The sequence below is a fragment of the Notolepis coatsorum genome, assembly GCF_963971535.1.
Source record: "Notolepis coatsorum genome assembly, chromosome: 5".
Taxonomy (NCBI): Eukaryota; Metazoa; Chordata; class Actinopteri; order Aulopiformes; family Paralepididae; genus Notolepis; species Notolepis coatsorum.
In genome coordinates, this window is record NC_140169.1 from 194668123 (window position 1) to 194683407 (window position 15285).

The 15285-nt window shown below is 42.7% G+C and overlaps 1 protein-coding gene across 1 annotated transcript in view; it reads left to right on the forward strand.

Annotated features, from left to right (window-relative positions):
* Positions 1–15285, forward strand: part of wars2 (tryptophanyl tRNA synthetase 2, mitochondrial) — a gene marked incomplete at its 5' end in the record, with an annotated part of 95043 nt that overhangs the window by 66418 nt on the left and 13340 nt on the right. The window contains 2 exons of the mRNA XM_084315429.1: positions 582–842; positions 6567–6647. Of these exons, the coding sequence (XP_084171555.1) occupies positions 582–842; positions 6567–6647 (342 nt within the window). The remainder of the gene's footprint in view (positions 1–581; positions 843–6566; positions 6648–15285) is intronic.

The following is a 15285-nucleotide window of genomic DNA, read 5'->3' on the forward strand; positions in this document are numbered from 1 at the left end:
TCACCTTCACCCCCTCTCTCTCTCCTCTCTCTCTCTCTCCTCACAGTCCCTCACCTCTTCACCTTCACCCCCCTCTCTCCTCTCTCTCTCTCTCCTCACAGTCCCTCACCTCTTCACCTTCACCCCCTCTCTCCTCTCTCTCTCTCTCCTCACAGTCCCTCACCTCTTCACCTTCACCCCCTCTCTCCTCTCTCTCTCCTCACAGTCCCTCACCTCTTCACCTTCATCCTCTCTCTCTCCTCACAGTCCCTCACCTCTTCACCTTCATCCTCTCTCTCTCCTCACAGTCCCTCACCTCTTCACCTTCATCCTCTCTCTCTCCTCACAGTCCCTCCACGACCATTTACTTTTTCTCTGTGATTCTCTGTCCTGCTCTTGTTTTCACTTCTCCTGTTTGTCCAATTTATCTACTATGTTTTGTTTTGTTTCACTTTCTCTTCTCTTCTATTTCTCTTCTCGTCTCTTCTCTTCTCCTCTTCTCTCTCTTCTTTGTGTTCTTGTGAATCTATCTCTTTTCTTTTGTCCGTTTCCCTCACTTGTTAATGTTTTATTCCTATATCTACTGCTTCCTCTCTCTCCAGGACCCTCCAGGAGGAGGCCGTGTGTTCTCTGGAATCCAGCCCACAGGGGTGCCTCACTTGGGGAACTACCTGGGGGCCTTAGAGAGCTGGGTGGCCCTGCAGGCCCAGTACCCCTCAGTGCTCTACAGCATCGTGGATCTGCACTCCATCACGCAGCCCCAGGACCCGGCCATGCTGAGGCTCAACATCCTGGACATGGCAGCCAGCCTGCTGGCCTGTGGCATCGACCCAGAGAGGTCTATACTCTTCCAGCAGTCGCAGGTGGGTAGGTGGGGGTTGGTGGTGGTGGTGTGTGGGTGGATGGATGGATGGTTGTCTTCTGACTACTTTATCCCCTCCCAGTAGTTGTGGTAGGGGTATGACAGTGACCAAAAGAGGCAAGGATTCCTAATCTCAAACAGGATATAAGATATGAGATAGGGCTGTCGATGGGAATTTCAATATTCAAATTTCATTGAATGTTAAAAAAAATAAAACGTATTTGGTGAACTGAAAACATATCTGGATAAATGTACCTGGAATGCAAAGCATAGCCTGATGCCTAATGACTTGTTTGCTAATGGTACTACCCATAATAGCAAATACAATGTGATAGTGATAGTGATATGTACATTTATAAAAATGTGCCTCATTTCAGCCTATTCATAATCGAAGAATATTTTTAGGGGCAACTGACCTTAATATAGGGGAGAGTGTTTATTTATACTTGTATATGTGACATACAGGCATGCGTTGCTCATGGGACGAGATTGCACTCCGTGCAGACAAAGATTTGAGCAAAGATTTGAGCAGAAGCGCACGCCACGCACACAGGAATGCGCTGCACTCGCCAACTCGCTATAAGTACCCACCTGGGCTACTTTGCATATCAATAGCTCCGGTCGTCAGGTGTGTTAAATACGTTCTCAGATACATTCACACCTAACTTGTGAATGATATGTGTTACATTCCATCCGTAGAGGCAATTAGGCACCGTCTTTAGTCTGTGCTCAAGCGAGGGGACACTTATGCGCATGTGCGGGAGCGCGTGCACGCGTGGGAGCGTGCGTGCACGTGGCGCCATTAGCGTGCGTGCAATCACAGTTGATATCAGGAACGCACCGCTGGTGACGTATGACATATATATATATATATATATATATATATATTAGGGCTGGGGGCGATTCTTGCTAAAATGTGAATCACGATTTTTCTCTCTAAGAATTGAGATCACTATTCTCTCACGATTCAAATTTTTTTCAATAAAATCATTTAATTAAAAAGTAAAGTAAAACGTTTAAAAAAAATAATAATAATAAATAATAATATTTAATAATTTTTTTTTTTTTTATAAATAGAAAATCGTCATAACTTACAAATTAGATTGCATAGGTCTATGAATCGAGATCGCAATTTTTTTTCTCAATTAACACTTTCTCTGCCACGCTTATATCCATCAATGTTTGATCACTGCCACCACTCTAAGTCTATGGAGATGTTTACCTTCTTTGCAGGGCTATATTGTATTGCTAAATTGACATTACTATGGCCCATTCAACATCGATTATCTATCGTTCAGGATGTAGGAACATTTAACCATTTCATTCATACAAAAATACCGTCTAGAATATAAATATGTTTTTATCGTTTTCTGCAGTAATTCCTAGAACGTGAGATATAGGCATAAATGTATATTATCAAATGCCATTTGTTGCCGATACACGTTATATTAAAATTTTCAACTGTACATGGTCTTAAACGTTATGACTGATCATGCGCGGGTGAACGGAGGGGGGGGGGGGGTCGTTTATAATTCCGTGATCGTTGTTAAATGATTTATGTAGTATGGGTGATATATAGATCAGAGCAGTTTGCATCGATAATAATAAACAAAAACGCTGAAACTCACGGCAGCCTCCTCTTACCGTTGGGCGATGATACTGGAGCAAACAGATCCCAGTTATGTGATGGGGATTGAGGCGATCCATTTCCGGTTTGTATAATACTAATACATGCACAAATCATGTGGATTATTGAGTTATGGCAGCGATCCATATCCACGGTGTGTGGCTAGAGTCCTGGGATGATATGCGAGTGGCCGGACGGAATTAGGAGACTCACCGATATGCAACAGGCATATCCGGTTTGGCAATCGCCGATCATCCACCAGGTGGCAGTGTTGAAGCGTTGCAGAGTTGTGCTGAGTCCCACAGCATCAAGGCTCCGTGAGTGAAATATGAATACCATGGCGAAAGTATGAAATATGATCACAATAACGTTGTACGCCGTGATCTGGCAGAATTCGCATGAACTTGAAACCCGTTGTATGACGTTATTGGCGGAGAAAGTGTTAATTGCCCAGCCCTAATATATATATATATATACACACTGTATGTATATCTCTCCCAGCAGTCATACATTGGTGGGTGAGTGGATGTATTGCTTGGTGGATATAGATGGATAAATGGGGTCCCCGAATTTCCCCAAGGGGATCAATAAAGGAATATCTTATCTTGGTGTGATTCTTCAGACTCCTCCAGTCTCTTCTAATAGCCACGAGAGGAAGAATAGATAGATGAATGGATGGCAGGTCTATTAAGTTGTTGGATAGGGCACACCATACGTATGCCTGACCACCGCTTGCCCCGCCAAGTCCTCTATGGCCAACTGAGAGGAGCAAAGCGGGCTGCTGGAGGCCAAAAGAGACGCTTTAAGGACTACACCAGGGACCTCCTAAAGTGTGCAAACATCACGCAGCTTGAAACTCTGGCACTCGACAGATCAGCCTGGCAAGTCACTTGTGCCACTGCAGTTTCCCAAATACACCAAACGAACCAAGACCGAAGATCTGAGAGGCGCACGCAACGACACCAGCGGGCGGCTGGCATCCCCCAGGTATCTGGCTTCCCTTGCGCCATCTGTGGACGGGTGTGCGTCCGGATCGGACTCAACGCCCACGAGAAGTGGCACCAGCAACAGCGTCGCTAACCCCCCCTCCCCATCCCTGGAGCAAGCGTCATCATCGAACACGATGGATAGCTAAGAGAGAGAGTGTGTGTGTGTGTGTGCGCGTGTGCGTGCGTGTTTCAACTCACCACCCCCGCATCATATTGTAGTCTAGTCTGTCTTCAAACTTCCACTCCTCTCGAAACTTTTTTATATTTGAATATCAACATTATCTGTCCATCCTCAGTAATCCTCAGTTTACTATAATATGCTCCTGTCCTGAGTCCTGACTAGTGACTTCATCGTCTTTCCAAACGCATGCACACTCACAGAGAAAGGGAGAGTGTCCCCCCCCCCCATTTCCCTTTCCCCAGTCCACACTGTCTGCTGTTCTCTATGGCTCTGCCTCTGATCAGGATTAGCTTGTTAGCTTACGCTAACGTAACGTTCATTTCGGGCGATGTGGGCATAAAGGAATGGCGACGATGCAAAGCATGTTGGATGCATTTGACCCGTTGTGAGAGAAAAAAAACACGGGTCGCAAAATAGGCGCACTGCTGTGTAGCCCTGCTCTGCTTAATGCAGACAGCACGGACTGGGCGGATATGACTCGTCGAGTTGCCACGGCCTGTGGGGATTTTCATTTTCGTTGGCGGGTGTGTGTGTGTGTGTGTGTGTGTGTGTGTGTGTGTGTGTGTGTGTGTGTGTGTGTGTGTGTGTGTGTGTGTGAGTGTGAGTGTGAGTGTGAGTGTGAGTGTGAGAGTGTGTGTGTGTGAGTGAGTGAGTGAGAGAGTGAGAATTCGGCATGGCTGCCTTTCGTCTTCTTCCCAGCATGTCATCAAACGACTCATCTGGAGTGGCGGGCATCTTCTACTGTTTATTTTATCGCGGTTGACTTTATACTGTTTACCTAATGCATGTCGCCCCAAAAGAAAAGCTTATTTTATCACTCATGATTCTTATCTCCTCTCCTGTGTGCTCTGCAAATTCACAGAGCCTATGAAAGCACACACAACCATAAACCACCATTAACTTCAACGTAGGCCACATTGAAGTGGCCAGGAGAGATCATGATAGATTTACCGTACGCAGCGCTTCAGCAGAGCCCACTTTTCAGGGAAATCTCTTTCTTGAAGGGGAGGAGAGTTAGGATTCATGGTTTGCAGGCAAAGTGTAATCAGAACAGACGTTTGGTTTTCCCTGGACACCCAGAGAAAAAAAAGAAGCTTCTTCTCTGCTCGTTTCATACCATCTCCAGTCTGAGTGAGTGTGTTTGTAAGCATGTGTGTGTGAGGTCAGGTGATGCCATGTGTGTTATGATAGTTCAGTCCATCTGTGTTTCAGCGCAACACACACACACACACACACACACACACACACACACACACACACACACACACACACACACACACACACACACACACACCTATTTATATTCCAGTTTAACTTCATGCCACATGACTTGGCAGTGAGGCGGACCTCCCATTGAAACATACGAGCTGGAGCTCCACATGTAAAAATATGACTGACGCCCAAAGAAAACACTTGACTTCATTGAAAAAAATGGTGACGAGCTAAAATTGTGTGCGTGTGCGTGTGCGTGTGCGTGTGTGTGTGTGTGTGTGCGTGTGTGTGCACATGTGTATTGTAGTAGTAAAGTTACACCCTCTAACTGGAAAAACATCAGCGGATCCACGAAGCCGCAGGTTTTATAGGAATATCTTGGCACTTTCTCCCCTTAAGGCAGAAATAAAAGGAGAGATGTTGACCTACTGTGCGGGACCTCTGTTTTCCCGCTCATGTCACGACAGAAACCCCTGCTATATCAGCCCCACGGAGTTGTTGCCACGGTAATACGATAAGATGTATCAATCTTAAGACTTCGTATCAATCTTACGACCCATAACATTTGCGTTTAGTGTCTTTACTTGCCGCTGTTTTGGAAAGGCGCGCCGTGCACTTAGGATATGAATGGAGAGCTTGTTCCTTCCTTCAAAAGCGGGTTTTATGGCACCTCGGCCCACATATCCGTCTCTGACCATCGTTATGCCAATCAATCCGCTGTCATCGACATCTGCTCTGTCTCTCGTTTATCTGTTCTGTGTCATAAATACACCCCCCCCCCCCCCCCCCTCTACATGCGAGTGTAAAACTGTGGTTTATGTTTGCTTGGTGACGTCACTCGCTGAGATCCTTCTCCGGCCCATAAACTTAAATGCTCTGAATCGGAAGGATTTTGCGCTCCTTTTCTCCTCCTCCTCCTCCTCCTCCTCCTCCTCCTCCTCCTCCTCCTCCTCCTCCTCCGGCGTAAGCGTCTTGGCAACGGTTCCTCCTCCTGTTCTACACAACAGGCCCCATGTCGGAGGACACGGGAATGCTTTGAGCCCCGTGCAAAAACTCGGCTCTTAAAGCAGACTCTAAAAGAGAGGTTACTAATGACAGACACAAACACACTGACTGTGTTGTCAATTATTTATTTGAATCCGCAGATCAAAAGCACAATACAATTGCATATGAGCCAGCTATTTCAGATGTTCACAAAATGCCATATTGCCAACACACACACACACACGCATGCACACCCATAGCGAGTGAAATATGTAATGTGTTTTAAGTAGTGGTAGTGGTGTGGGCCTCAGCTTTTTACCCAGCCCAACCTGTTAGATTGTGGGGCTCACTTGAGAGAGGAGAGAGAGAGGGAGAGGAGAGAGAAAAAGAGAGCGAGAGAGAGAGCGAGGGAGAGATGGAGAGAGAGTGAAGAGAGAGCTGTGGCAGTACCTGTCTCTTCCACTTGGAGCTGCTAGGGAGTCGTCCCTTTCAACCACAGTATTCAGATCATCTTTCTTCACCCCTTGACTGCTGCTTCGTACAAGACCTCGGTTTCATTATTCATTTCATTTAGACGTGGATTTCTACTCTAATTCTATTGTCGCCTACTGGTGTTATTATTTAGATTCAACACACCTGTGGTAGTCTGGTGGTGTACACTTTTCCTGTGTAAAAGGGAGGTGTTTAGAATTTGTAAAGGTGAAGTTCCCTATTTGTCTCTCTCTCCTCTAGGTGTCTGAGCACACTGAGCTCTCCTGGATCCTGGGCTGTCTAACCAGCATGCCGCGCCTCAGACACCTACCCCAGTGGAAGGTAGGTCTTTATTATCCTATTATCAGGGTTCGCACAAGGTGCTTAAAGTGCTTGATTTTTTTTACAAAAGAAAGTCGAGGCCTGGAATTCCTTGAAAACAGCCAATTTTTTAACAAGGTGCTTAAAAAGTCCTTGAAATTCAAATCAACCATTTGCATTGAATGTTTTGTTTATCCATGATTAAATTGTTCTGAATCAAGAAATAATGAATTTTTTTTGTTCTGTTTTAATAAAATCTGACTAGTCGCTGTCTCACGCGCTCCAACTGCTTTTCCTCATTTCTTCGTGTGTGATGCGCTAGCTTGCTCTAGCTGGCAAGCAGGCCAGGCAGATGCTTAAAAAAAGTTAATTGTATCCTTCGAGTGACATCCTTGAAAATGAAAAATAGTGCTTGGAAAAGTCATTGAATTTCATTTAGCAATGTCTGTGGGAACCCTGTATTATCCTGCCTTCTGGATCCATTAACATCCGTATTCTATCCGTTGATTGATTGATTTATGGTCATACTTTCTTGGAACCTATGGAACCCGTTCTAGTGACTGGTTGGTCCTTAACTCATTCACGGCCAACCACGATTATAGTTGGGTTATCTCGCCAACCGTTGAGCGGCAAAACCCGAGTATAGTCGGGTTTTCGATAGTTTTCATTGTTTTTTATTTTATTCGATTTTTTTTATTCTATACAGACTCACAGACCTCGGTGTTACCATCGGAACTCATTCTGAGACCCTGAGAGTGCAATACCGGCCGAATCCTGCTAGGTGGCAGTATCGCCTACTCTTTGAAACCTTATTTCACACTGTGTGTTACATTGTATATGGTCCGGGCGGAACATTTAGACCAAGCCTAGTTAATCGCTTCATCCGAGCACTTTGAAATGCATTCAGCACACTTGAGGCATACAGTATCTTGTGCCACTTCATGTCAGGGACCCGATGGACATCAATACTGGAAATCGCGATCAGACAATTGGAATATTCTTTTTGGGATACCTCCTAGTAAAGGTAAGGACTATATGACATCAATCCTACTTTGATCCAACAATATTTTCACATCGATTGCAACGATCATATGTAACGTACTCCAAAACGTATGCCGTTGCTGACGATCAGAGTATCAAAAAACGCCCCCCCCCCCCCCCCCCTTTGATGCATTCATGATGAAACATAATACCTATTATATACCTTTGATTTGGAAATAGTAACATGTCCAGGCGAGCAACGCGAACGCCTTTAGCCAAATTCACATAGCACTTCATAACGCAGCTTCCAGGAATTAGCCAGGATCACTCTGAAACTATACAATATTCACTGCGGGATAACACGCGAACGTATACATGAAAGAATTTACTCTTTTTTACATGTTGGACGAGAGATAGTGACTGTCAAATGAGCCATAGTATTGTCTCCATAGCTATAATATAGAATATAGATATAGCCCTGCAAACATCGTGACGTACAGTGAAAATGGATAAAACGGCTGGCGCTAAAAGTGTTAACTCATTCAACGCCAGTCACAAGTATAGTCGGGTTAACTCGCCGACCGTTCAACGCCAATCACGAGTATAGTCTGGTTTTAATCGTTATTTCTTTTATTAGCGATATCCATTCATTTTCATCCATCCAGCCTGATGTTATCATTGGGAATCGGTCTGAGCTCGCAAAAGGGCAAATACCGCCACCTACGCCTTCCAGCTGGTATTGCACTCCATTAGAAATGGTGTAGTTTCTTTTCTGCGACGATCCGAGCCGTGCGGGCAGGGTTTAAATACTCAGGCGAGGTAGGGCTTTACAATGATGGCATGGAACAGTAACCCTGCCCGCCCGTTCATGTGTAACGCTCGGTAATGTGGGACGGACCTCCACGAGCAGTATTTGGAATGGCGATCAGATAATTGGATTATTTCTTTTGCATTACATGATATACCAGGTAAGGACTCTATATATAAAATCTTGCGTTGATCTGATATTTCTTTCTACCCTGATCGAAGCTGTCTCTCTGTGTGTGTGTGTGTGTGGCTGTGTGCCGTTGAGTGGGAGGAGGTGGCGGGGGAGCCCTCGTGCTACGAGGGCCATTTCATTCTTGCATGAGGAAGGATAATAATGATAATCTAGCGTTGATTTCAGGAAGATTCGATAATCAGGTGAAAATGACAGTGTTTAGTGTATTCCACTAAAGGGCTATTATCGCGTCTTTTCCTGGGATTACTAAGAATCACCAAAACTATATTCATATTCAAAACGGTATAAAACGGAAATGTACGGATGAAAAAACAATCCGTTTTGTACATGTTGACTGGAAGCATCTCAATGATAATCGACGCGTGTATTAGACCCATAGCTATAATATACGATATTTTAAGCACTCGCAAATCTCGCAGTCCCCCCAGTCCCCCCATTGATTAAAGCGATGGTGTAATAGCGCCCTCTGGTGCATTAAGCGATGGCGCAGAATGAGTTATGGTCCCTCGAGTTTGCTCTGAACAGGGTAAATCTGCATTTTGCTATGATGCCCCTAGCTCATGGAATGAACTCCAACAGTCCTTAAAGCTTGGGATTCTGTTGCAGTGTTTAAAATCTTGATATCCAACCTTTGTCAATCAAGTTGGATGTGTTTTAATTTATTTGTTATCCTTACTTTTGTCTCGCCTTGTCTTATTGGTTTGATTTTATGTCTTTTTTTCTCTTATTTCTGTATGAACACTCAACGTGACTAAATGATGGAAACCTCAGTTGCCTTTTGAGTTTAAATAAAGGTTTTTAATTGAATCAGGTAGTTGCATTGAGATTGTGATCTTTTTTTCAAGAGGTATAAGACTGCATGAAAGTATTTTTTAAAACAAATGAACAAACATCAAAACCATTATTTTCTCTCTCAAGTCTTCATTTTGACTTTGGTTTAACACATTCAGCGGCGACCACGAGTGGGGCGGCGTGGCTCAGGGGTAGAGCGGGTCATCCAATGATCGAAGGGTTGGTGGTTCGAATCCCGCTCAAGCCCATGTCCATCCCACTGCCGTTGTGTCCTTGGGCAAGACACTTAACCTACTTGCCTCGTATGAATGTGTATGCATGTGAATGTTGGTGGTGGTCGGAGGGGCCGTAGGCGATGATTATTCGCCACGCTTCCGTGAGTCTGCCTCAGGGCAGCTCTGGCTGCAATTGTAGCTTACCACCACCGGTATGACTGTGTATCAGTGGAGGTTTCTCTATGACAACACGTGAAACACAAATTCACTCATAATTCATAATTATTATTAATTTACATATATATATACATTTATTTTATTTATATATATATATTTTTTTTTTTTAATTATTATTATTATTATTTTTTTTATTAGAAAAGTTTTCCTCTGTAAAAAAAATGCCAGTGAATTTTTTCTTTTTAAAAAATGGCCAAAATTGACAGCTCTGAGCAGGCCTGCACTGCAGTAATGACTGCAGTAATTATTCGTGAAGAAAACTTCACAGGTGTGACCCAATGTTATATAAATAATAAATAACAGCCAATCGAAATAGGCTATTAACTTCGTCTAAGCACGGTCTATGCAGTTAAACTCTTGCCATTGAATGGAGGGTTGAATGATTGACAGCCCTTGCCATCCAATACATGGAGGTTGAATATGATTGGCAGCCTTGCAAATCCAATCAGAGATTGCTGCATTGCAAAGTCAAAACGGGTCCATCTGCAGGTTAGGTTTAGCTCTGGCCAATCTCAAGTTTCTCAAGTTTCTTTATTAGTTGTCATACAGAAGTACAGAATACTTTTATACAAAATGTAACAGAAATAAGCATTTTGTATAAAAGTATTCTGTACTTCTGTATGACAACTAATAAAGAAACTTGAGAAACTTGAGATTGGCCAGAGCTAAACCTAACCTCCGACCCTGCAGATGGACCCATTTTGACTGTTTGAAAGAGCAAGGAAGTAGTTTAGTTGTTGTTTAGTAGAAGTAAGCTGTACAGCTATAACAAGTAAAGTCAGGCTAAATTAAACTTTGCGCCAACATTAGGACCGAAGTATAAACCAGCAACTGAGCAACATGAAGAAGTGGACTTATGCATCTGGATCAGAAAAAACGTTGTGGATGAAAAAGGAAGTAGGCTAGTGTTTGTAAAAGCTTGTATGCTAACAGTAGCTAGCCAGCTTAGCCTACATCACAATGATAATCACCAAGCTAACTTACTGTACACACTGTAGGGCTGGGCAATTAATCAAAACAGAATCGCGATATCGATTCATAGACCTATGCAATCTCATTTCTAAGTTATGACTATTTTTTTTTTATTAAAAAAACTTTTTTTTTTTTTTTTTTTTTACTTTTTAAATTATTTTATCTGGGTTGCACATGATTTGTGGAACTCCCTCTGGTGTTGTGGTCGTGGTATTCACTGACCTTTGGGAAGTATTCCGACATGCACATGGGTATCTTAGTGGTGTAGTGTATCTTGTAGACCAGGCCCATTGCAAGTTGCTGTACTCTGTCGTCTACTCTAAGCCATCCTAGGTTGTCAAAGTGGGCAGGGGTGAGGTGGGTTTTAGGAGTAAGGTCAAGCAGTAGTCTGACCAGTTTGTTTTGTGATGTTTGTAATCTTGTTTTTAGTGCCTTTGAGGTGCTTTGGTACCATGAGGTGCAAGCATAGTCGTAGTACCCTTGAGTGAGTGCTCCTGTTAGAGTCTTCAAGGTATTCTTGTTTACCAGAGAGGAGATCCGGTACAGGAATCTAGTTCGTTGGTTGACTTAGTTTTATTACATTGGATCCCATTTTGTCACAGGAATGATTTGCCTCTATAGGATGGAACCCAGGTAGGGAATTTCATCTTTCCTTTTAAGATAAGATAAGATATTCCTTTATTGATCCCCTTGGGGAAATTCAGGCATCATAGCAGCATGGGGGAAGGGGGGGGGGTACAGGTAGTGAAAACAACACAAGCAGTGTAAACAAATAGGTCAATATAATTTACTATCTAACTAACTGAAATATATTTTCACAGTGTCACATAAGGTGCAGTATGCATAAGGTAGTGTTATAATTTACTATCTAACTAACTGAAATATACATTATTCATTATTCACAGTATCACAGTATCCACATAGGTGCAGTATGCCTAAGGTAGTGTAAGTTGTCCTCCTTGGGTTCCTATAAGTCCCAGGTCGATGTCTGGCAGCAGTTGCTGCCCACTGTTGTGGAGCCTGATGGCCACTGGTATGAAGGACTGTCCGAGGCGGTTAGTTGAGTGTCGGGGGGGGGGTATGAGTCTGTGGCTTCCTTGTCACCTTCACCTAATATGTTTTGATCTGGTCAGGTGCGCTGTCACCTAAAATGTTTTGATCTGATCAGGTGCGCTGTCACCTAAAATGTTTTGATCTGATCAGGTGCGCTGTCACTTAATATGTTTTGATCTGGTCAGGTGCGCTGTCGCCTAATATGATTTCATCTGGTCAGGTGCGCTGTCACCTAATGTTAATATGTTTTCATCTGTGTCCACTGACCACTGACACACAGTGGGGGATGTTTTAAAAATATAATTTAATATATAATATAATATAATAATTTGTGCTTCACCTAAAAATTTTGTCAGCAGCCTCCACTGCTGTGTATAAACGAATAATGGACTCTGTAAGCGCTCTGGGGTCACTGGGGTGTCACGAAGAGCGCTATATAAATCCAATCCATTATTATTATTATAGTCGGGTTAACTCGACATCGCTTGAGCGCCAATCACGAGTATAGTCGGGTTTTAATCGTTATTTCTTTTATTAGCGATATCCATTCATTTTCATCCATCCAACCTAGGGCTGGGCGATATGGCCAAAAATGATATCGCGATAACGATATCGATAACAATATCATATCACTCGATAAAAAATAAAGCAAGTATTTAAATATAAAAAAATATATATTATATATGCTACCCTGTGTAAAACTGAAATAAGAGACACGATCATCAGGGATACACGTAAGCAATGGGGGAAACTGAAATACAAAGGTAAACAAGTGTCGTTCTACGAAGATATGTGCAGGGAGGCTATAAACCTACGAGCCCGTTACAAGGATGTAATGCAGCATCTCTATGAGAAAAATCTCCATCCTAGCCTACGTTATCCAGCGATTCTTTCCATTTGGGGGGGAAATGGAAAAAGGATCGGGCTACGTTCGCCTGAAGCGGCCGAAGAGTACATGAAGGAAACACATCGTGGATGACAAGTTTATTCATTATTTTATTTTTTATTTTTTATTATCTATGTTGGATAACTTTGCTATGGCTCGGACATCAAAAACGGCATCAAACAAGCTTTTTGACAACATTGAGGTACAAATAGTTTAATACGAAACGCTAGACACTATATTTATAGATTTATGGTTTTGTGCAGGTAATGATCTGACGTCGACATTTTGGAACATTCTGGAACATTCTGGATTCTTTTTCGATCGCTCTGTGTCATATTGGAATATACTGTAATACACTGCAATGACATAACTCTATGGCAGGAAGAATACCCTGGAACATAACATCAGTTTTATACAAGTCATGATCGGTGGCTAACTTTCCGGAATACACTGGACTTTTACAATGAAGGCCTGGGAACAATAACATTCGGTATGTACCTGCACATGAACCAGATATGGAAGATCAATAAACCTTCATAACGGTTTAATGCTTACCCTTGTCGGGGGACGAACTGCATACAAGGATTTAAAAACCACATTTTCATCTAAAGGTGTAAGCTTGGCAAAGTTATTTTAAAATGTTAAGCAATTGTTCCCTAACTTTAGGGATTTCTATAATTTAGTTCTAAACATCTTTCTTTCTTTTTCTCTGTTTTCTGAAAGGTTCCAACATATACATGTTAGTAGAAGGTTCAAATGAGTATACTAATTGAGGCATATTTTTAATTTTTAATTTTATTTTGTATTACATTAAAGGGAGAGTGGCTAGGCCACGAGTGACATTCTATTAAATTAGAATTAAAGTTTTAGATCCTATGGCAATTGGCATAGGAAAGTTAAGGATAAATGGCTCACTCTGGGCTAACCGGTGGTGTAAGGGAGGGAGTTGTACGCGAAGCTGGTGTCAATGGAACACAGCCTTGTACAGCTCTTTGAGGGAGGGGGGTTTAGGGGATTATTTGTATATATGTATGTTTTTAAGCTCGGCTCTCAACGGGACCTCAATAATTGGATATATATCCATTGTGAATTCGTACTCCAGACGCATTACCAACAAGCACACAACAACATGTATAGATTATGGCTAGTTTAAATATAATGATCTGATCTCAAACCTACCGAAGTCGGCCCATGTCACCCCACTTCTTAGGGACCTGCACTGGCTCCCCATTGCTGCACGAATCCGCTTCAAGGCCCTCGACCTAGCATACCGTGCGGCAAAGGGAACCGCTCCTGCCTACCTCCGGTCAATGGTCTCTAACTACACACCCTCAAGACCCCTACGCTCTGCATCTTCTGGCCACCTCAGACCTACTCCTATCCAAGCTCCGGGAGGGTCATCAAAGAGAAGTCGCCTATTCTCAGTCCTAGCCCCACAATGGTGGAATGAACTACCCACCCCAGTTAGGACAGCCGAATCACGTCCAATCTTTCGCCGTCGACTAAAGACGCACTTCTTCAACCATTATCTGAATTAAAAAAAAAAAAAAAAAAAAAAAAAAAATCTAACCCTAACTAACCGTACTGTCATGCACTTGTCCTAATAAACTAACCTACACTGTAGCACTCAACACTTTGATGAACATTGTTGCTCAGCTGATAGAGTTGTGCCCTTCCTGATGGCTTGTCGTACAGAACTTGTAAGTCGCTTTGGATAAAAGCGTCAGCTAAATGACTAAATGTAAATGTAAATGTAAAAAATACTGGGGGAATAAATAAACAACATAAATGCATGTGCTCACACTGATGAAAAACAAACAGGTTGATGTGGCTCTTCTAAGCGAAACGCACCTTTTAGTGGAAGACAAAGCAACGCTAGCGGACAACATATATCATAACATTAGTCACTCTTCCTTTGGAACGAGATCCCGTGGAGTTGCTATAGTCGTGAAACGGAAGTTGAATATTGAATTGCAGGAAGTATGGTCTGATACAGATGGTCGGATAACCATAGCTAAAATTGTATACAGGAACAGGAAAATAGCGTTGGTAGCGGCATATGCCCCAAATCTTTACGAGGCTAATTTCTACGCTACACTTACCAGAACAATGTTAAACTTTCCTGAATACTCATTTATAATTGGCGCAGATTTTAATGCCATTTGGGATCCTGGGATGGATAAATCTTATCCCACCTTTTCCAATGATCAAAAAAATTCATCTAATGCATTAAAGGATTGGTCTAAGAATATAGGTGTAAATGACCTATGGCGATCACTCAACCCTACGACCTGAAAGTACTCTTGTCGATCTGCAAGACACAACACATTTTCCAGAATAGATAATGTTTTTGCATCCCCTAGACTATTTGATAACTATGGAAATGGTACCCAATGCACTATCAGATCACTGTTATTTACTCTTAAAAGGATCATTTGGTATACTGTCATCCCGAGCCCCAAGATGGCGATTTAACTTGATATTGCTGAAAAACAAGGAATTCATTACACAATTCAAAGAAGC